We start from the raw sequence: 21,300 nt of genomic DNA on the forward strand, positions 1-21,300 counted from the left end.
AACACAGTATATTGCCCTGGTTTCCCAGCTACTCACTGCCGCCTCCTCCTCCAGACTTCTAAGTGGCCCACTGTCAGGTCTTGTCTCTCCTCTTGTCTCTGTCTATACTCCCAAGGCGATCTCAACCAGATCCTGGTTTTTAATATTGTCTGCAAACTGGTGACTCCCACATTCATATCTTCAACCCAGTTTGCTCCCTGAGGCTCCAAACTTGTGTATCCAAGAGTCTTCTTAACTCTCTCTAGATAAGCATCTCAAGCTAACAGCTCCTAAAGCAGAACTCTGGAAAATCCTGCTCTAATGCTAGTGCTCCCCTTCTTGGGAAGTGGTACTAAATTCATCCAGGTGCCCTAGCCAATAACCTAGATGTCATCCTTAACGCCTCTCTTCAGGCCCAGCATTTCATCAGTCAGTAAGTCTTATTGACTCTACCTTCCAAATATTACCTGCAATCCGACTACTTATTACCATCTCTACCTCTACCAAACTAGGCAAAGCCACCGTTATCACCAGCCTGGACTTCCAAAATGCCCTTCTAACTGGCTCTCTGCTTCCTTTCTCTCCCCTTTTTATAGTCTGTTCTCCACTGAACAGCCAGAGTAGTCCTTTCAAATGTAAAACCATCTAGTGGGTTCCTTTCTCATTCTAATTAAAACTCACAGTCTCTTTTAGAACCTATGAGGTCTACATGATCTAGCTTCTGCCTTTCCAAGCTTATTTCTAACTTAAGGTATTTGTACTTACTAGTCCTGTTTGGAATATTCTTTTTACCACATTTTCCCATGATTCACTACCTGAATTTCTTCTGATTCTACTCAAAGGTAATCCCTCCCTGACAATTCCATGTCCCTTAACCCACTTTATTTTTTCTTATTCACTTACCTGTCAGTATATTATATACTTGCTTAATTCGTTGTAGTCCCTCTTTTCCTCACTAGAACGTAAGTCCAAGTGCTGTATTATTTCAAGGTACCCAAAAAATATTTGTTGAATGAGGGAATGAGACTTGAATATAAATATTTTGACTAGAGTTTGAGTACTTTTTCCCTAACCCAAAGGCTTATAAAAAGTGATCATCTTTCTATTTTGTGATATCTCCAGAATATTCTGAGGAAACATTTGAGAACCTTGGTTTCAGATTCTTCTAGATAAATGAAGATGCATCATATTAGAGCAATTATGTAAATTGCAGTTTGGGTTGGTGTGGTGTGGGCTTGTGAAAGGAACATCAGTAGCATTCCACTGGCTAAGAGTCACCTCACACCAATGTGCCACTGTGATGATTTAGGCACAGTGCTAAGAGTGGCAGAAAAAGCACCCTAAAAAAAAAAAAGGAATTCTTAGATTTAAAAATTTTGACACTAAATAGTACAGTGTATTATCTCCATGTTATAGATGAGAACCTTTCTTTAAGGTACAGAGAAATTAAATTATTTGCTAACTTGTTAAGTGGCAAAATGAGATTTGAATTCAGGTCTATGGGTATCTAAGCATTGCCTTCTCCTCTGTTGTCCACCACACCACATTGCCAAAGCTTTCTACCCTCCTAACGGAGTTAGCACTCAGCCAACAGTTTAACACAACTTAGGGATTTGTTATTGCTGTTGTTCTTTTGTTTTTTGATGGAGACAAATATCTACTATAGTTATAGAAAACAATTTCTAGCTACTCAAGTGGCCCTACACAAGTTTCTGTTTAAGTTTCTTTATTTGCAAAATGATCAAGTTGGATTCAGTGACCTCTGAGATCTTTTTTTTTTTCATGAAAAGTTTTCTAAAGATCTTAGTGCCTCTGAAGATCTAATTATACTGATTTTACCTCTAAGGTTTATTTAAATATGAAAACAAAGAGCCATCAGGAGGAGGTTCTCCCTTAGCCTTCATGATCAGAAGCCAAGTTGGCTTCCAGCCATCCAGCAATAATTCCAGAGTGGCGCTGTCAGAACATCAATAGATTATTATTTCCAGATCAGAGTCGAATCCTAAAGGACATGCGTGCACTGTCAGGAAGGAATTTTAAAATATTCAGATGCAACCACTCTTTTGAAAGATGAAAAAGAGTTCTTATTTTTTTTCTTGAAAATTATAATACATACTCCCAAATCTTGGAAACACATTATTTTGGAATGGTTGCTGTAAGCACCTTTTTTTTTGGCATTCAAATTGGGTGCTTGACAACTCCCACAGAACATCTGGACTGCTCCAGATGACCACACTGAGAGGCAAAATCAATGTGGTAAAGCTCATGTTAGCACCGACATGCACAAACAGGAACAGGCATGCAAACCTGAATAGAAACACACACACAGGCACACAGAATAGCCTTTGTTTTCTTTGGAATGTGTTCTTAGAATGGGTGCTGGGAAATTGTCTTCCCAGCCTTTTGATAATTACCCAAGTCTAAAGTATCAGGATAATCTTACTCTGAGTGTGTTTCTGGTTTAACACTCAATTCTTTGAATAAGAAAATCAATTCATCTTTTTAGAATCTCTTAGTCACAGAAGCTCATATTATTTTTAAATTCATATTTATATGGTATCTTATTGTCTACCAGGGGTTTTCATTGCAAACTTTCTGTTTAAGTTATCTACCAAAAACTATGAAGTTGGTAGTATTATTATTTATATTTTACCTATTTGTCTTTCATCATCACAGCAACTCTGTTATTATTTGTGTTTAAAGATGAAGATCCTGAGGCTCAATGATATCGATGACTCATCCTGGGACACACAGCTAATAAGTGGTGGCAAATATTCTACTCAGGCTTCAGGTAGCACAGAGCAAGGGCTTTAAAGCCAAATATATCTGGGCTGAATTCCTAAGTTTGCCCACAAGTTTTGTGACCCCCAGCATATAACTTAATCTCATTCTTCTTTGATTCCACTATCTTTAAAATGGAGTTAATGATATCAAATTATATAAGCTTCTTTGGAGAATTAAATGAGAAACCATGTAAAGCCCTTAACACTCATCACAACCAATGTGGGTACTTATCAATGCTAAGTAGGTATTCATCGAATCTAGTTTTAATCCAAGAACTTTTACTGCTGAAAAAAAAAAAGTGCTCTAGTCAGTGTTGGTATCGTGAGGGTCTTTGGAAGCTCTACACTGTTTTTTTTTTCTTGCGGTACGCAGGCCTCTCACTGTTGTGGCCTCTCTAGTTGCGGAGCACAGACTCTGGACGCATAGGTCCAGCGGCTACGGCTCACGGGCCCAGCCGCTCCGCAGCATGTGGGATCTTCCCGGACCGGGGCACGAACCCGTGTTCCCTGCCGCGGCAGGCGGACTCTCAACCACTGCGCCACCAGGGAAGCCCTTGAAAGCTCCACACTTTTATAGTACAAAATGGTCAGTGCTCAGGTGCCTTGAGGCACTAAGAATTTTCTACGGCCTTACTTTATCCTTAATTGAAAACTAATGCACAGGACAAGCTGTGTTTTCACAAGGTTCTTTAGCAGTAAGGTTCATGGACTTGCCTACTTTGCTTTCTATCATCCCGGTGACGCTTTAATCTCACACACACACACACACACAGAATCTAACAATCTGTGGCTTCCAGGCAAGGGAAAGCGGCTGTTCCATAGTCTGTCGATGCTGTCATCTGGGATTAGTATCTAACAGAGCCGGTATATTTTGTTAGAGCATATATCAGATCTCGGGTAAGCCAGCTAGCTTCTCTCTGTTCTGTAACTACAGATCTCAGCTTGCTGCCTAGTCTATACTGGCTTCCAGTCATAGTGCATGGACGACTGGTGCTGGACCTAAGATAAACTGAGAAATGAATTAAGGGATTACCAATCATTAGGATAATGGATAGATGAATTACCTATTGTGTTTTTGTTTGTGAGAAACAGAAGACCCAATTCAACGTGACTTGAAGTCAATTAACCATACTGGGGTCATAGGTAGGTTATTGAAACTTCTCTTAGTTTCAGTTTTCAACATTTTAAACAGAGGTAATAATATAGGGATGCTATATGGATTAAATGATAATAAGTTCAAAGTGCTTACTTAACCCAATGTTTGACATATAGTAAGTATTCAAGGAATGTGAACCATTTTTATTTTTATTGCCATTGTTGTTTTTCTTATTGAGGCTCAGATGCAAAATACAACTTCCCATCTTAATAATCACCATGAAAACTTTTTGTCAAAAATTTAATTTATAAACATTCTCAGGAGTTATGGTTTCTTACTAGAAGAGCATAACTTTGGAGTCAAAAAAAAATTTGTGCTCAAATTTCTTTACTGCTTCCTACTAGCTATAGAATTGGGCAAATTTTAATTCTCCCTGAGATTCATCTGCAGAATGGATTTAACAATACCTTCCTCAAATGGTGTTGTGAGTGGTAGATAAGATTGCATGGGTGGCAATACCTAGCATACACCTGATACACTGATGTTTGTTGAGACTGAATCTGGATCTCAGTTTCCTTATCTATAAAATGAAGATAGGATACTCAACCCTAGAAGGTTGTGATGAAGATTAAATGCAACAATATATGTGAAAGCATTTTGTAAACTCCAAAGTACTATGTAAAAGGTATTATTATCATTGTTATTATCATTAATCTCATCACTATCGCTTAAAATAATACTATTATTACTAATGTAAAAATAATAATAGTAGTAACTAATTAATGTTAATAAGTAATACTAATTATTGCTTATAAGTAATAATAATTATTGCTTAATACTACTGTTAATCATTATTTTTGCTTTTACTATTTCTAGGTCAAACAGTATAGATTCTAATTTTTTATATCAGAGAAATACCCATGTTAGGAGATGGCTTGGAAATAACTTTTCAAATTCCTTAGCCCATAAGATTTTGTTCAGAGCCACATTTATTGTAAGATACTTGAACTAATAAAATCATGTTTCAGCATGTAAAATTGTTTCTGAGTAAAATAATTTTTTTAAACGTCATTTAAAACTAGTGAGGTTAAAAATTAGTGAAAAGATAAGTGCTGTCCTATTTAAGTAGTTAAAGGCTGTCCAGCTGCCCATCACACTTCAGATTTTCCACGCCAACCTGGGAATATCTCCACCCGGCACTGGTGCGTGACTTATTACTAAAAGAAAAATGGCCTGCTCAGGCAAAGTTGTTTGGTGTCTTTCGTGCTATTAGCTGTTGATGGATGGCCTACATGTCTTTGTGCTATCAGATAACATTTTTTTTCCCTGTTGCTTTTCCTCCTTTTGAACTTTAAGAACAAATCTTAGGATGTGTTGGTCTATAAGTATGCAAGTCTCTGCCATCACTCTTCTTCCATTTATTTCCTGATGTTGTCCAGCCCTCTCAGCTGGAAACTGGGATCCACTCCCTCAGCAAGACATGCATTAGTAGAAATCCAAAAGAAATCCATTTTGCAGACATAATCCTAGAGTAATGTATTTCATATGTATACTCTTTTTTTCCCCCATTGTGAGGACTTTCTACTACCAGTAGTTCAGCTTTTATGAGAAGACCAACAATATCTGTTATAGGCAGCATGCCATACTGCACATGAAATACAGAGTCAGAGGATTTAGGTTTGGGCCCTGACTCTGGGTTCTTCTAGATGAGTGACCATGAGCAAGCTGTCTCTCAGACTTAGTTTCTTTAACTTGCATTTGAATCCCTGTGCTACCACTCTATCTTGTTAATTATGTCCTTGGGCTTCATTGAGATCATAAACTTTTGTGCTTCCAAGGATACCATTAAGAAATGAAAAGATAATCATTAGAATGGGAGATAATATTTGCAAATTATATATCTGATAAGGGAGTTATTTCCAGAATATATGAAGAATTTTTGAAACTCAACAATAAAAAGGCAAATAATCCAATTTAAAAATGGGCAAAATATTTAATGGACATTTCTCCGAAGAAAATACAAAAATGGCCAATAACCCAATGAAAATATGCTCAACATCATTAGTTATTACAGAAAAGCAAATCAAAACCACAATGAGATAACACTTCACATCCATTAAAATGGCTATAACAAAGACAGACAATAACAAATGTTGGAGAGGGTGTAAAGAAATTGGAATCCACAGACATTTTTTTAAAAAATTGTTATTGAAATACAGTTGTTTTAGAATGTTGTGTTTGTTTCAGGTGTACAGCAAAGTGATTCAGTTATGCATATATGGACATAGATATAGAATATATCTCTATATATTCTTTTTTAGATTCTTTTCTATTATAGGTTATTACAAGATATTGAATATAGTTCCCTGTGCTATACAGTAGGTCCTTGTTGGTTATCTACTCCATATATAGTAGTGTATATATTTTAATCTCAAACTTTTAATTTAGACCTCCCCCTACCATTCCCTTTTGGTAATCATAAGTTAGTTTTCTATGTCTGTGAGTTTATTTCTGTTTTGTAAGTAAGTTCATTTGTATCTATAAGTGATATCACATGATATTTGTCTTTCTCTATCTGACTTCCTTCACTTAGTATGGTCATCTCTAGGTCCATCCATGTTGCTTCAAATGGCATTAATTCATCATTTTTTATGGCTGAGTAATATTCCATTGTATATATGTACCATATCTTCTTTATCCATTCTTCTGTTGATGGACATTTAGATTGCTACCATGGCTTGGCTATTGTAAATAGTGCTGCTATGAACATTGGGGTGCATGTATCTTTTCAAATTATAGTTTTCTCCAGAAATATGCCCAAAAGTGGGATCTCAGATCATATGGTAGCTCTATTTTTAGTTTTTAAGGAACTTCCAAACTGTTCTCCATAGTGGCTCCACCAATTTACATTCCCACCACCAGTGTAGGAGGGGAACCCTCAGATATTGTTGATGACATTGAAAAATGGTGTGGCCACTTTGGAAATAATTTGACTGTTCCTCAAAATGTAAAACATAGAGTTATGATATGATCCAGCAATTTCACTCCTAGGTGTATATTCAGGAAAAATGTAAACATACATTTACACAAAAACTTGTATTTGAGTGTTCATAGAAGCATTATTCATACATAATAGCCAAAAAGTGGAAACAACTAAAATGGTAATCAACATATATTCATTTATGTGATATATGCATAAAATGGACTATTTTTTAGCAATAAAAAGGAATGAAGTACTGATACATGCTACAACATGAATGGACCTTAAAAACTTTATGGTAAGTGAAAAAAGTCACATATTATATGATTCCATTTATATGAAATGTTCAGAATAGGCAAATCCATAGAAGCAGAAAGTAGGTTATTGGTTGCTAGGGTCTAGGGGCAAGGTAATGGAGATGGGATTTCTTTTTCAGATGATGAAAATGTTCTAAAATTGATGGTGGTGATGGTTGCATGACTGTGAATATGCTAAAAACTATCAAATTGGACACTTGATAAAGTTGAATTTTATGGCATGTGAATTATATCTCAATAAAGCTGTTATTAAAGAAAAAGGAACTTAAGCTTTTTGATAATCTTATGGAATTGAAAAAGAATATAAGTTGCTTTTTTTCCTATTTCCAAGAGTAAAAGCATAGTCTCTTGTGGTAGTTGTGGTAGTGAATTAGGCATATATCTTTAAAATTCCCCTTATCAAAGTCTTCCCATATAGCCTTCACTAATTTTATATTTCCTTCATAATCTAAAAACAATTCTTTTTGGCATTTTCAAAATCATCATGCTGCCCTATTGTATTAAATGAACTACATTCCCCAATGCCTCTCTTCTGTTTAGTCCTTCTCAACAATTATATTGCTCCCTAAACCACAAAAGAAAATAAAACTTTTTCCTGTAGGAGAGTTATTGGAACATTCATCCTGACCCAAAATATTATTTTCTTAAAAACTTCTATTTAATTATGAACTCGACCAACTACCTTCTTTTTTTGTGAGCTGTAAGCCTGTGAACTAGGCACTAAAGTAGGCACTGACAATAAAACACCAAGAATCTTGTTTCTCTTGCAGTCACATTCTAGTGCGAGGATACAGATGATGCAAACAATAAATAAATTAGGTATGTGAGAAGGTGATGAATGCTGTGCACAAAAATAATAAAGCAAGGTAAAGAGAGTGTCAGGTTAGGAGTGGTCAGGGGAGGTCTCACTAATAAGGGGACATTTGAGCAATGACTTAAGGAAGTGTGGGCCTGGGCCAGAGAGGGAACTGGGGAAGAGCATCTTAGGCAGAGAGAATACCCATTGAAAACTCCCTGAGGCAGAAGCATGCCTGTTCTAGACAAAGGACCAGCGCAAGCTCTAGTAGAGTGAGGAAGGGAGCGCCTAGTGAGCAGTGGGGTTAGGGAGATCTTGGGGATTTGTACAAGGGCCTCATACATCATTATAAGGACTTTATCTCTCGCTTTGAATGAAAGGGGGAACAACTGGAAGGTGTTCAGCTGATGAATGATGTAACCTGAGTTAGGTTTTTAAAGAACTACCCTGGCTACTATTTTGACAATAGACTGTAGCGGGGCCAGAACACAAGAGGAAGTCCAGTTAGAAAACTGGTTTTCATGTCTAAGTTTTGATCACCTGTGAATATATATATATATATATATATATATATATATATATATATATACCTTTTATATATAAATTCATGCCTGTTGCTGCCATTGCATAAAATGAGTCCTATCTTAAGGTCAGCTTCTCTGGGACATAGTGAGGTTTGGGAAGTTGGAATGTGGAGGCAAATCTGAAGTAAAGAAACTGGATATCCCTTTAGTAGCACAGATCCAGTTAAAATACAGGATTATCAGGATCCAGAAGGACGTTAAATAAGACTAAGTCCTATAATAAGAGGCAAAGGGGAAGCCATGCAGACATGTCTCATTTGATTGTAAACCAGTGTTTGTCACTGTGAGCTGTAGCCATGATCACATTCCACTCAGAGATCCAGAATGCTGAGACCCTTGTCTTTCCTGTTGAATGTCTTTGGGGTATAATTTGTCACTCTGGAAGATGCCTTTAGCTCTTCAGGATCTGAGGATCTTTGAACCTGTTTACTGCTGTGCGGTGTTAATGATGATCCTTGTGGCTGTTAAGGGCTATTGTATCTGCTTAAAGGCCGGTCTTCCTGGGCTAAAGGTGGGAGTTTAAATGCACACCAGCATGCTTAGAGCAGTCAGGGACATTGATCCCAAACCTGGGCAAAGTAGAATTTGTTATTCCAGTCACGCTGTTATTTCTTTGTGTAACATAGACATTTTCTTTGCTCTGTAATCTCCTGCGATGAAAAGGACTTATAATCTCTCCAGGGTTTTCTCCTTTGTTGTGGTCTAACATATGTCATTCAGGAAATCTGACCCTGTGTGTTAGGTGTTCTTTCATCGTGCCCCGAATGGGCTAAACAATGCAGAACGAGTCAGACAGGAGTTTTGATAGCTCCCAACGCAAAGCAAAAGGTAGACGGAGAGAGAATTGTATTTGATTAATCTGATCACTACCTCAGTTAAAAGAAAACACGAAAACATGCTGACACATCACCAGGCATGGAGGAGAAAATGCAAAATGAGGGAGAAAACAGAGGATACTGTTTAAAGGGAGATTTTTCAACAATTTTAGAAACTCAAATGCTTTCCTTTTCTGAGGTAAATTGGAAGAAATGCTCCACGCACCATGGGAAGCTATCATTCAGATGTGACTCCAAATCGATTTTCTCATTTGATGTCTAAAGGAAACTACTGATGATGTTCCAGTTGAATGCTTACATGTTGATTGCTAAGTCATTTGTATTCATATCGAAAATGATATCTACTCTGCAATGGGAAGTGGCATGCCATCGGAAAGAAAATTAAAAGGACAAAGAGCTAAGCAATAACTATGTGGCCTCAAGAACACAGGGAAATTAATGAAAATGAACTAAGTTCCTGAGTGCTGGGATACTGAGACAGCACCAGCCCTTCAGGATGCTGCATGTTGGAGATTTACCTCCTCCCCGGAGACATTCATGGATATGGTAGGTGTTGGTAACACTGTGAACAACAAACTTCATCTGACAGTTCAGGAATAGAGCTGAGACATGGTTTCATATTTAAAATCACTGAATAATAAGAAATAAAAATAAACAAAACAACGGGAAAATGTTATGCTTTGTAAAATTGTGTGACTTTTTTAGGAAAAATACTTTGAGTACCTTCATATATTAAAAGTTCTTTACATTACCTTTTTTTTTTTTTAGGTTATAGGAGTAGATAGTGAATTGGGTGAAATTTTTCTGTAAGAATAAATTATCTGTTTCCTCAGGCCTTGGTAAAATTTGTGAATGATATTCACTTTTCTCAACTTGAAATTTAAAGTAAGACTTTCTGAAAAGCTTTCCTTTATTAGACTCGTACAAAAAGAGCTATAAGGTAATGAGCAGTTACTACAAATTGTTAAGATTATTTTAACCATTCTCAAATATGTATTTTTATGTGGCTAATGGATAGTTGAATATTTTTAAAAATCTTGTTGTTTAGAGCTGTGGAAGAGAGGTAAACTACTTTGCATTTTTTAAATATTTTGTTGTCTATGAACTGTCTTCATTTTGAGAATTAAGACAATAAGAAACATGGAATTCTGGGTACATGGGAGACAATGGGCATCACAAACTAGAACCAAGCAGTGATTTGTGTGATTTTACACTGATTTAGCCTGGTAGCATCTAACAGTCCCAGATTGACATATACATCAAAACAGTGGAATATGAGCATACATTTTAAACATAGGCATTGCTTATTTGGAGATTTCATTTTCCAACTCTCTGAATGCCAAGGCTTCCAGAGGACAGAAATTACAGCTGGCATAATTTTTTGCCCAGTGTGTAGCATAGGTTTCAGGCAGTTCATTCAACAAATACTTCTGGTGGTATTGATGAGTAAATCAGAGAAGAAAAATACTTTCAATTTTGAGCATAATTAGTTCTCATAAATCAGACCAAAACTTTTCCTGATCATATATTTTTTGCTAGGGTCAATTGAAAATAAAGGGGTCATGAAAGGAAAAGGAACTTAGAATTTCTAACCTTCCCATCAAGAATGGAATTCAAAAGAGGTTGGGGTCAAAAAGAATCCCTTTTACCCTATTTTAATATAACTTCAGTTGAAGGCAGTCATGAACTTTATGGAGTGTAATGTTAGTGGTCTGTGAAGAAATGGAAAGGAGGCAGTTTCTTAAAACTTGAAAACACTTGGTTAGATAGTTACGCAGGTTTCTTAATGCTTTCAGAGCTGTGATATACAACAACTAATGTCATTGCGAATTTCTAAAAAAGGATATGTTTAAAAAGGGAAAAAGTATTTTAAACTTATCTAACCGTAAAACTTTTTTGGGGAGCGGAGCAACCTATTAATATCTTCATAGACCTCTGAAAAACAAGTTGGGTGATGTGATGTTGTTTCGATGAAATAAACACTGCCTAGAGAACCAGATCAGTGTGAGTGAAGATCTCAGTTTCATTGTTTACAAACTCTATGAGCTTGGGCAGGTCAGAGCGCTAATTTTCTTGTTTGTAAATGAAGTTATAATGCTTCCCTTGAAATGCTGTGACAATTAAGTGACATGATGTGAATCACTTAACACAGTTACTGGCACATATGAAACTCTCAATAACTCTAAGTTATAATAAGAATGAAATATGAAAAATGATATAGGTATTATGTGTCTGTGGTATTTAAATGAGATGAAAAGTAGCACAGTGCCTAGTCCAAATAATTAACTCAACAAATATTAGCCTCTTTACTCCTTATCTCATCACCTTCACATATTTATAAATTGGTTAGCATTTTGTTGAAAATCCAGGGGATATTTTTAGTCATGGTATGTTGTTCAAATTAACTTTTTAAAAATTCCACTTATCCATTGATATGGTTGATTAATTCATCTTTCCAGCATACATTTATTGAGCACTTACTATGTACTAAGTACTGCTCTAGGCTTCTGGGATCTAAAGTTGTGTAACTATCAGATAGAGTAAACCCACAAATAAATCACTGATTATAAATCAGTGTGTTAAAACAATAATGTATGTTATAGCCTGCTTTGGCTTCACCTATATCAGATGGGGGCATAAAGGAAGGGATTCATAACTAGAATTCTGATGGATAAGTAGGCCAAAGCTAGACAGAGAATCAGAAGAAAGAACCTCCAGGTGTAACATAGCTGAGCATGATTCATTTGGGGAAAAGCTGTTGCTGTTCCAAATCATAAGAAGGGAAGTGGATGCCTGAGATGATGCAGAAAAGACAAACAGGGCTAGATAAGCCCTCATAATTTCAACTTTATCCCCCAAACTATGAGGGACCATTAAGGGTCTTAAAGCAGGGAAGGCCATAGACCACTGTGAGGCACCAGCCTGGAAGCAGAGACTGGTTTGAGTGTTTTCTACAAAAGCAAAGGGGGCTTTCATAGAAGTAGAGTAGTATTCTATTCTCAATATTTTTAGAGGAAAAAATTCAGGCAAAAAAAAAAATTCAGGCAAGTGCTACTAAACCCACAAAAGTCTATTTGTGTGTATAAGGATATTCGAGGTGACCCAATGGCTCGGTCAACTCTTTGATGGCAATTTGCAATGAACAAAATGGAACCTCACAATTAAATTGTTCAATTAAAATGCTTTCAAGGTTCAACAGCTAAAGGCTTGGAAAGCTGCCTAGAGTACACTTATAGGCCCTCTACCTGATAAGATTTATCTCTTTTTATCAATTCCTTAAGAGTTAAGTGTAAAGTTATTTTTTCTAGTTGGGCTCGTTTGACTTACATAATTTTTTAAGTTATTTTATTGACATTTTTTTTCCAATTGAGCTATAGCTAATGGTGAATTCAGTGAGAAAATAAAATTGAGCTCTACAATTTCAATGTTTAATTATACATAGACATCACTTAAAAGCACTAGGAGAACTAAACTTTAAAGGAACCCTAGAGGAAATCCTTTAGCAAGAAGAATTATTTTTATAGTAAAATTACTTCCCAATTTATTTGTTTTATGTAAACATATATTTTGTACTGCATGGTTCCTTAAAACAGGGCACACCTACATTTAGTATGTTTAGTAGGTGGGATTATGGGCTTAACTTGAAACTGTGCTGGCTCCCAAGGTAATCATATTAGAAGCTAACTTACAGATTTGTAAATGTTTCCAGAAATCAGTAAATACTTGTTTATTCTTTGAAACAATAGATAAAAAATCTATAGAGCCTGACAAAGTGTATTTGTCACTGCTAAACACCACACAGAAACTAACATTCAAGAGCTGATTTTTGACCACCATTAGGTTACAGTCCTGTGTGCAATTATGTTGTGAAAGATACTCTTTTTTTTAGCTCAGAGAAGGCCCTTTGCTTTAATTACCCAAAAGGAAAAAATGTGCCCATGACCAGGTCCCTGTGATTAAGTTAAAAAACAGTAAAATTTGAATACTCACAAAAATTCAAATATATTATCTTCTACTGGTAGTCACTGATAGGTACAGAGAGCAGAAAAACTCATTTCAATCAACAACTAATTTATTTAGCTGGAATATAAACACCCAAGACTTCCAAAAAATATATTCATAATTTTCTCTGTGCTATAGACATTATCCTACTCTTGAGACTTTCACCATAGCACAAGCAGTATGAGTGAATACCTGTGAGCCTACTTTAATGAGGAAAAGTGTATATAATATTTGAAGAATTACATTACTTCTTCCTTCCTATGCTATTTAAAGGAACTGCATACAGCCTGCTCAAGCAAAAGTACACGCTTCTAAGTAAGTGTACTCTATCGATCATCACATATTTGCTGTTATCAGCATGAAGCTAAGTGTTGGGCCTATGCAAGAGAAGTGTGAATGCGTTTGCCTCAAATTTGGGGCAGAGAAATTAACCTTTCCCATGAGATTATTTCCTTGAAAAGTCAGTAGAGAAAAGATAAAGAAGGAAGACATTCTTATTTAGTATCAATAGCTACGTAGTGCTTCGTATTATACGCTGGTTAAAGGCAAATGGCTCCAGCTATCCATTTAGTAGAAGACCTAACATTACCCTGAGAGTTGATTGCCGGAAGGGATGTTAGCTTGCTCCTAATACCTTCCTCTGTATCAGAAATGCAGCTTCCTCTTTGATTGCAAAGCTGAATCAACGAACGCAATGTTCTCTGAGCTGAAGATAGACTGAAGAAAAGCTAATCTGATAGATAATGTCTTGAGAGGGTCCAGCCTACAGAACCACAGATCTAATACCTCAGTGGGGCGTAGACACTTTCTAAAGCCTACGAGGACATCCTCTCTTGGAATATCCCCTGCCTTAAATTGCAGCTCCCCAAAGTAATCTCCACTGTGCCAATCACAGTAAGTTAGAGGGCTAAGACTTCCTTCTTAGAGTAGCACAGTAATTTAATTTTCCTGTGGTAATTAGAAGGTTGAAGAAAACAAACATCTTAACTAAACTCAACTTATCTAAATGATTATAGCACAGATAAAATTAAGCATTTTAAAAGATAATCAAGCCAGACTTCCCAGGTGGCACAGTGGTTAAGAATCCGCCTGCCAATGCAGGGGACAGGGGTTCGATCCTTGGTCCTGGAAGATCCCACATGCCACAGAGCAACTAAGCCCGTGAGCCACAGCTACTGAGCCTGTGCTCTAGAGCCCTCGAGCCACAACTACTGAGGCCATGTGCTGCAACTACTGAAGCCCGTGTGCCTAGAGCCCGTGTTCAGCAACAAGAGAGGCTACCACAATGAGAAGCCAGCGCACCACAATGAATAGTAGCCCCTGCTTGCCGCAACTAGAGAAAGCCCGCGCACAGCAACGAAGACAGTGCAGCCAAAAATAATATAAATAAATAAATAAATAAAAGTAAAGAAAAAAGCTTCAAATTAGAAAAAAAGAGAATCAAAAAAAAAGATAAGCAAGCCATAAAATTAGTATTTCTATCAAGGCTATTTTTATCAACTAATTAAAAGTTTGCTTTTGAATTACCATGCCTGCTGAATCAGCTATTAGTTAAACAATACTGTTATATTTCACATAAAATAGTTCAATTTCAAGAATAATCTTTCTTAAAGTTGTGTATTAGCCAAACTTTGGTGTGGATTGTGTGCAAGGAAACATCCTAGTCATAACTAACCTCACAATTAATCTTTCTTTTCTTTATTATAGAATAAAACTGCATTCAGTCTTTAACTGAATATTCATTGAGGGTGCTACTTGATTATGCTCTGTACTGGGTGGCCCTGGTGATACAACACTTACTAAGAATTAGTCTTTGCTAGGTTCCTGCCTTGGAGGAGCTTGTCTGCCACTGAGAGAGACAGACACATGTCAATTAGAAGACAATCTGAGAAATGCCATAGAAGAGCTATAATAAAGCTCCATGAGGCCCCAAGGAGAGCTAGCATAGGCTTCACAGAGGAGGTGATATTTGACCTTGGTCTAGCAGGATGACAAAGGAGGCATTCCAGGTAGAGAGCAAAGAAAATGCAAAGGAATGATAAGAGATATGGGCATGACTGGTCCAGAGAAAGATAAAGTCTACACTGTGGCTTATGTGTATTGTTATAGTTTCTTTCCCCATTTTTCCCACCTCACCCCATACTCCAAGGTGGAATGTGAACTCCATAAGGGCAGGGTATTTTGTCTGTTTGGTTAATGAATATATCTTACATGTGCAGAACAGTGTCTAGCACACAGTAAATGCTCAATAAATATTTGTTAAAAGACTGCATGTGTGTATGTGTGTGTGTGCATGTTTGAGTTGTAATTCTGTGACTTGGGACTTATGCACCTCCATGAGTTCAAGTGATTTTGGAGAAACAAGCCTCGGACAAGCCTTGGTCTTTGATCTTCTTACCTCCTTGTGAATACTTGACCCAAAAGAGGATTTTATTTTAAAACAAAACTTCACTCTGTAGCAACAGAGTTTCAAAGCCCTGGGAGATCTTTTTGTCATTGAGAAGTATCATAAGCTGCAGACAGGAATAAGTCAAGTTTTGGCTTGCGTCCATAGCATGTTGAAGCCAGATAATAAATATTCAGGCTCTGTGTCATCTTAGGAAACCCTGTTCAAGGATATTTAGTGTAGGCCTTTGGTGTTATTTCTGAGTAAGCAACAGGAATGCCTTTCTTAAAGGTGGGGTGCCATGATGGTTCAGTAAACAGAGCTTTGGAAGAGTTGTCACAAGCATCAGTAGGCATTATGTTGCTGTGAAAACCCCCAAAGTTTAGTCATATAGTTAAAAATCACTTTCTGTGATACAAAGGACAAGTCTTGAAATTATAATTCAGACTGTAAAATACTATAAAGTCTCACAATGCCTACAATTAATTTTTTTAAATACAGTAAAAGAAAGATTATCTATGCATCTCTTATTCTCTTATATATTATTTGAAAAAACTCACTATAGTGACATATTCTGAAATTTCCATGTAACAGTTTTCCCTGTGCCCCCAAAAACCTCAAAATAGGAAAAAGTTATAGTATATCACTTAAAAATATTAAATATTTACTCTATGCCAGTTTAGGATACTTTATACATACTCATTTATTCTTCATAATAAACTACTGGATAAGCTATCATCCCTTTATTAAAAATTGAGGCTTAGATGGTATTAATTTTCCCATTTTCATGAAGCATATCATGAACAGCATTTGGACACAAACTCTAGTCTGTATGATTCTAAAACTCTTACTCTTTCTACCACATAATAAAGACAATTTGTATAAGTATTGATTTCTTGATTGCTAATGACAGTGCTTTTAATTTTTAATTTATTATTTATAAATTTATACATATTTACATTTTATTTAGTGAATATATTTAAATTCCTTTGTGGCCTTTATTAACAGAAAAATAGTATTTGTTTCCCAGTTTACTTAAACATATTTGGTACTTTCAACTGAAAATATTTTAATTGCTTCCAAAAGCAACAGTCCATAAATTTTTATGGTAATAATACTGTGGACAAGGAGGTACTATATGGGTATACTGTGTGCTGAAACTGATGTAAATAAGGCAAAGACCCTCAAAGACCTTATAATTAAGTTTGGAAAATGAAGCATTTATGCTCAATACTTAGTTTCTGCCTGTCAATCACCTGTCAGAAAAAAATTCACTTTCATTCTTTACTGCTTTGATTAATTCCAAGTCAATTATTCATTAGTGTTTGCCAACCTTACCAGGGAAACTCACCCAGTACATATTTTTTTAATATCAAAATACCATCAAATGGTGAATGGCCAATGCCAGACTATCTAGGTGCCTGCTCTGCCTGCTTAAAGAAATCCTTTTCTCCTTAATCTGGCAAGAGACAGTGAGACTACACTTTATATTAGAACACAGGATACAGGGGAGGGTAGGAACTGCACACAGAACTAGAAATTACATGGAGAAGAAGACCCAGTAGGATGGCGTGAGAGTGAGATCTCGCCAGTGACAAAAAGGGCCCTCCGTCATGGGCTGCTTACACATCAAAATGTATTAGAAGGGGGGCTTCCCTGGTGGCGCAGTGGTTGGGGGTCCGCCTGCCGATGTGGGGGATGAGGGTTCGTGCCCCGATCCGGAAGGATCCCACGTGCTGCGGAGTGGCTGGGCCTGTGGGCCATGGCCGCTGGGCCTGTGCGTCCAGAGCCTGTGCTCCGCAGCAGGAGAGGCCGTGGCGGTGAGAGGCCCGCGTACCATAAAAAAAAAAAAAAAAATATATTAGAAGGAAAGAAGCATACCACAGCAGATGCTCAATAAAAGTAAACTAACCTGTTTGTTCACCATTGAATTTGCAGTGTCTAGGATGACACAGTTGTCAATCAACATTTGCTAAATGAATGAGTAAATGATCCAGGATGCTCAGGTCATTTGGACAACGGTAGTTGTCAGTAAATGATTAACTTCCTGCATGGGCTGAAATGGGCTCTCACTTCTGGCATCCCTGCGATTTCTGGATTGAAATGGTAGGCTATACATTCCTTAGAAGAACTGAGGACACTCAGAATGTGTAGATTTTAAATCTGAATCTGATTCTAGAACTTCTATTACTTGCTTGTTTATGACATTGGCAAGGTTTGGCACATTGTGGCTGAGAAGACATTTCCGACAGCTGTGAAAGGGCCCTACTCTGCTTTTGTTGGTAGTGGTAGTGGTGATTAGACGGGAAGGTAAGAATGATTCTCAAGTTGCTAGCTTGGTTTACCCTGTGCATTTTGTGTTATTTTCTGTGTGTGTGCATGCACATGTGTGTGTGTGTTTTGACTGCATAGCACAGTACTTGGCACTGAAGCACAATAATACACATTTTAAACAAACATCTAAAAATAATAGCTATCACATTTAGAATGCCTACAAATGTTTATTCATGTGTTATTTCATTTCATTATTATTTTGCAGATTGAGTTATTCAAGGACACGTATCTATGGAGCTAGGATATAAACCCACATCCACAGGCCTCAGTGCCCATGTTATTACCATTATGCTGACTGAAATGAATGGATAAAGGAATGATGGATCTCGTGGTGGGAGAAACTTTAGGGCTGGATCAGTTAGGAAGCTTTGTAAATAATGTACAAGGTATTTCATAGCGTTAGCTATGATTTATTGTCTATTTCACAGCTAAATGGATGAAAAAGGGTGGAAAAAAGGAACTTATTGTTTAAATCTAAATAATAAAGAGAACTTTTGGTACCCTACACTTGGGTAAACATGACTGATTGGCAAGATATTTGTTATTCTAGCTAAACTAAGCTCTTAGTGCTGACTTAACACATGTCCTCTTTTTTATTCCTCATTAAAATAGTAAGTCTCCTGCATCATGGCCTTTCCTAGTTTTGGAATCTGTTATTAAGATAGAGAAATATACATCATATATAATATTACCTAGTGTGATAACATTGAGTGAGCTGATGATGCTTCCTGGATAAAAGACCGTTGCTGAAGAATATTGTTTTCTATATTTCTTGTATTTGGCCAGTTTGCCTTTCTAGACTAAATGACTTTGAATCCCATTCAGTTTGGCTACATCACCTTGAGACTGACATTGGTATTTTCTCCCTGATTTTTACCCCCAGTTTTCTCTCTAGTCCACTTTGCACTTATTTTTTTCACCAGCACTGTGTTTGCCAACAAACACTCCAGAAAGCAAGGAGAGACAGGATAGCAGTCAGTTTTGTATTCTTCCTTCTGGTGGGCATGTTCTACGCCTAGCTCTTCTAGGCAACTTTGAAAAAAAAAATCTGTTCTAAGGATGTTTATTAGTTAGATTTGCTAAGATTAGCCTTGGGTGTCCTTAGTAGTTTAAAGTTTTCTTCTTTAAAAAGAGAGACAGACAGACAGACAGACAGAATGAAGACCTTTACTTTAAAACTATATAATTAGATTAAGTGCTGTATTTTTTCAGATTTCAATTATGCTATTTTATACTCAGGCAAGGAAGACAATTCCCAAGAAGAGACGCTTGAAAAGTCAGTAAATAATACGTTGTGCTTAACAAACAAAAAAGCAGTTGGCTCTGGTTTTCTTCCTTTTGGTTTTATTTTGAATGTTTTTGAAAGAAATGTTAATCCGCAGAGCACTGGTTTCCTTCCTGTAAACTGTCCCTGGGTTTTTGTTGTTGTTTGTTGTTTTCTAAATGATAGTAAAGCTTTGCTATTTATGTACCTACATTTTTTTCCTGGACATTTGGAAAAGGCTACAGTTTATTATTTGGCTTTTATTAGCATTTTCAAAAGAGGTAATACTTTGTTTTGAATTTTTTATACAAAATATATGTAGAGAGTGATCTTTAATAATTTGATAATTGAACCATTAAAGGAAAGAAATCCCATATTTAAATTAAATATTTTAGTACACATTTTCTTGTTTAATTTAGGTTTAATTGCATTATTAATTGTCGTGAACAAGATATTCCTAGGGAAAAAGCTGAGCAGATCATCTAATTGCAGCTTTTACTGCTTTGAATGATAAAGTGCCTTTGATTTGGTGCTGAGCCAGGAGGGTTTGATTGATAATATCTGTCTCAGATGTCACCCTAGGAGAAAAGAATAAAACCTCAGTAGACTTGCTGCATTGCAGCTGTCTCTGCTGCTCCAATTTCTCTGCCCCATTGACGTCATTGCGAGGTTTCAAACCAGTCCAGAGTCTCTAGTAAACCTGCACAAAAATGAAATGAAGAAACAGAAAAACACTGATTCAGACCCCAGTCCTCACTCCAAAGACGTAGCTGTTATATTTTCTCAGATAATGGACAGACTTTGTCTCCTTCCCTGCACTTAAAAAAATTGTTAAAATGTCATCAGCTATCCAGAAATGTGGGAAAGCCTCAGACAAGGAATGTGAGTTGGATAAGCCCTTCTAAAATCAGATTATATCTCACTGAGCCACATTCGTCCAGGGTACTCAGATATCATAACCTGCATCCGGCTTGTCTCTTACCATTGGGGATATCTGAGGCAGAAAGTGGCCTGGGAAATGTCTTTCCCTGGGGGCAGGACTGGTCTAACCGTCCTGCTTAGTTACCAGCACCCTTTCCTCCTGGTCTCTACACTATACACAGTATTTTGTGTCGAGCTCTAAATAAGCGCCCCCAAAACCATGACATGAGCACAGTAGCGCTACAGTATTTTCCAAGGAAAATGACAGACTCTTATCGTTTTTTTTTTTAATGAATTTAGCAAAAAGAAAATACACAAGAGGAAGCAGAGGAGGAAAGAGAAACCCCTTGGCAATTTTTTTTAAGCTACTTTGTCAGCTTAATACATTAAAAATATGATAAACTCTAAGCCTCACAATAATTTATTATAGGGAATCTTTCTACAGGCTGTAACATAACAATTTAGTGACCTAGCTGAGCATTAATGTTAAAAATATGTGTCCAAATGCTGATTTTTTCCTCTGCTGGCAAATTGGACTTCTGGCAGAAGGAGAATGTTCTCCATTTCTGTTCTTATGCATACCCAGTCCTCATTCTCCACCAGGAAAGGCAGGAAAGGACTCACAATTACCAGGTAGCTTCCATTTCTTTTGAGCCAACAAGTTACATGGCATACAATTGGAAAACTGCTGAATCTTTATAACATTTGACGTTTACAAAACATCCCTTCCATTTTTCACTTTGTCTGGCAGACAACTCTGTGAGGTTGATAAAGTAATTGTCATCATTTTATAGATGAGGAGACGGCTTCAGTCAGGTTAAAAGGAAAAATAAAAAAGCTTGCCTGAGCTACTCATCTTGTAAAGGCAAGGCTAAGATTCAAACCCCAATTTTTGAAACTCTACATTCATCCTCTGCTTTCCCCACCATATGTTCAAAGAGGTAGTATTTTTTGATCCTATGACCTATCTTTTGGATTCCCTTTATCTTAGCAGATATGTATTGACCATTTCCTGTATGCTT

The 21,300-nt window shown here is 36.7% G+C and overlaps 1 protein-coding gene across 4 annotated transcripts in view; it reads left to right on the forward strand.

Annotated features, from left to right (window-relative positions):
• PDE4B (phosphodiesterase 4B) overlaps positions 1–21,300 on the forward strand; it is a gene marked incomplete at both ends in the record, with an annotated part of 505,104 nt that overhangs the window by 278,155 nt on the left and 205,649 nt on the right. Inside the window, one exon of one of the 4 annotated variants that reach the window (XM_079698751.1) lies at positions 9,868–9,917. The exons of the other annotated variants lie outside the window; for them this stretch is intronic. Coding sequence (XP_079554877.1) covers positions 9,868–9,917 — 50 coding nt within the window. Of the gene's footprint in view, positions 1–9,867; positions 9,918–21,300 lie in introns of those variants that run through there. 4 annotated transcript variants of the gene reach the window in all.

The sequence above is a fragment of the Hyperoodon ampullatus genome (assembly GCF_949752795.1).
Source record: "Hyperoodon ampullatus genome assembly, chromosome: 2".
NCBI classification, from domain to species: Eukaryota; Metazoa; Chordata; class Mammalia; order Artiodactyla; family Ziphiidae; genus Hyperoodon; species Hyperoodon ampullatus.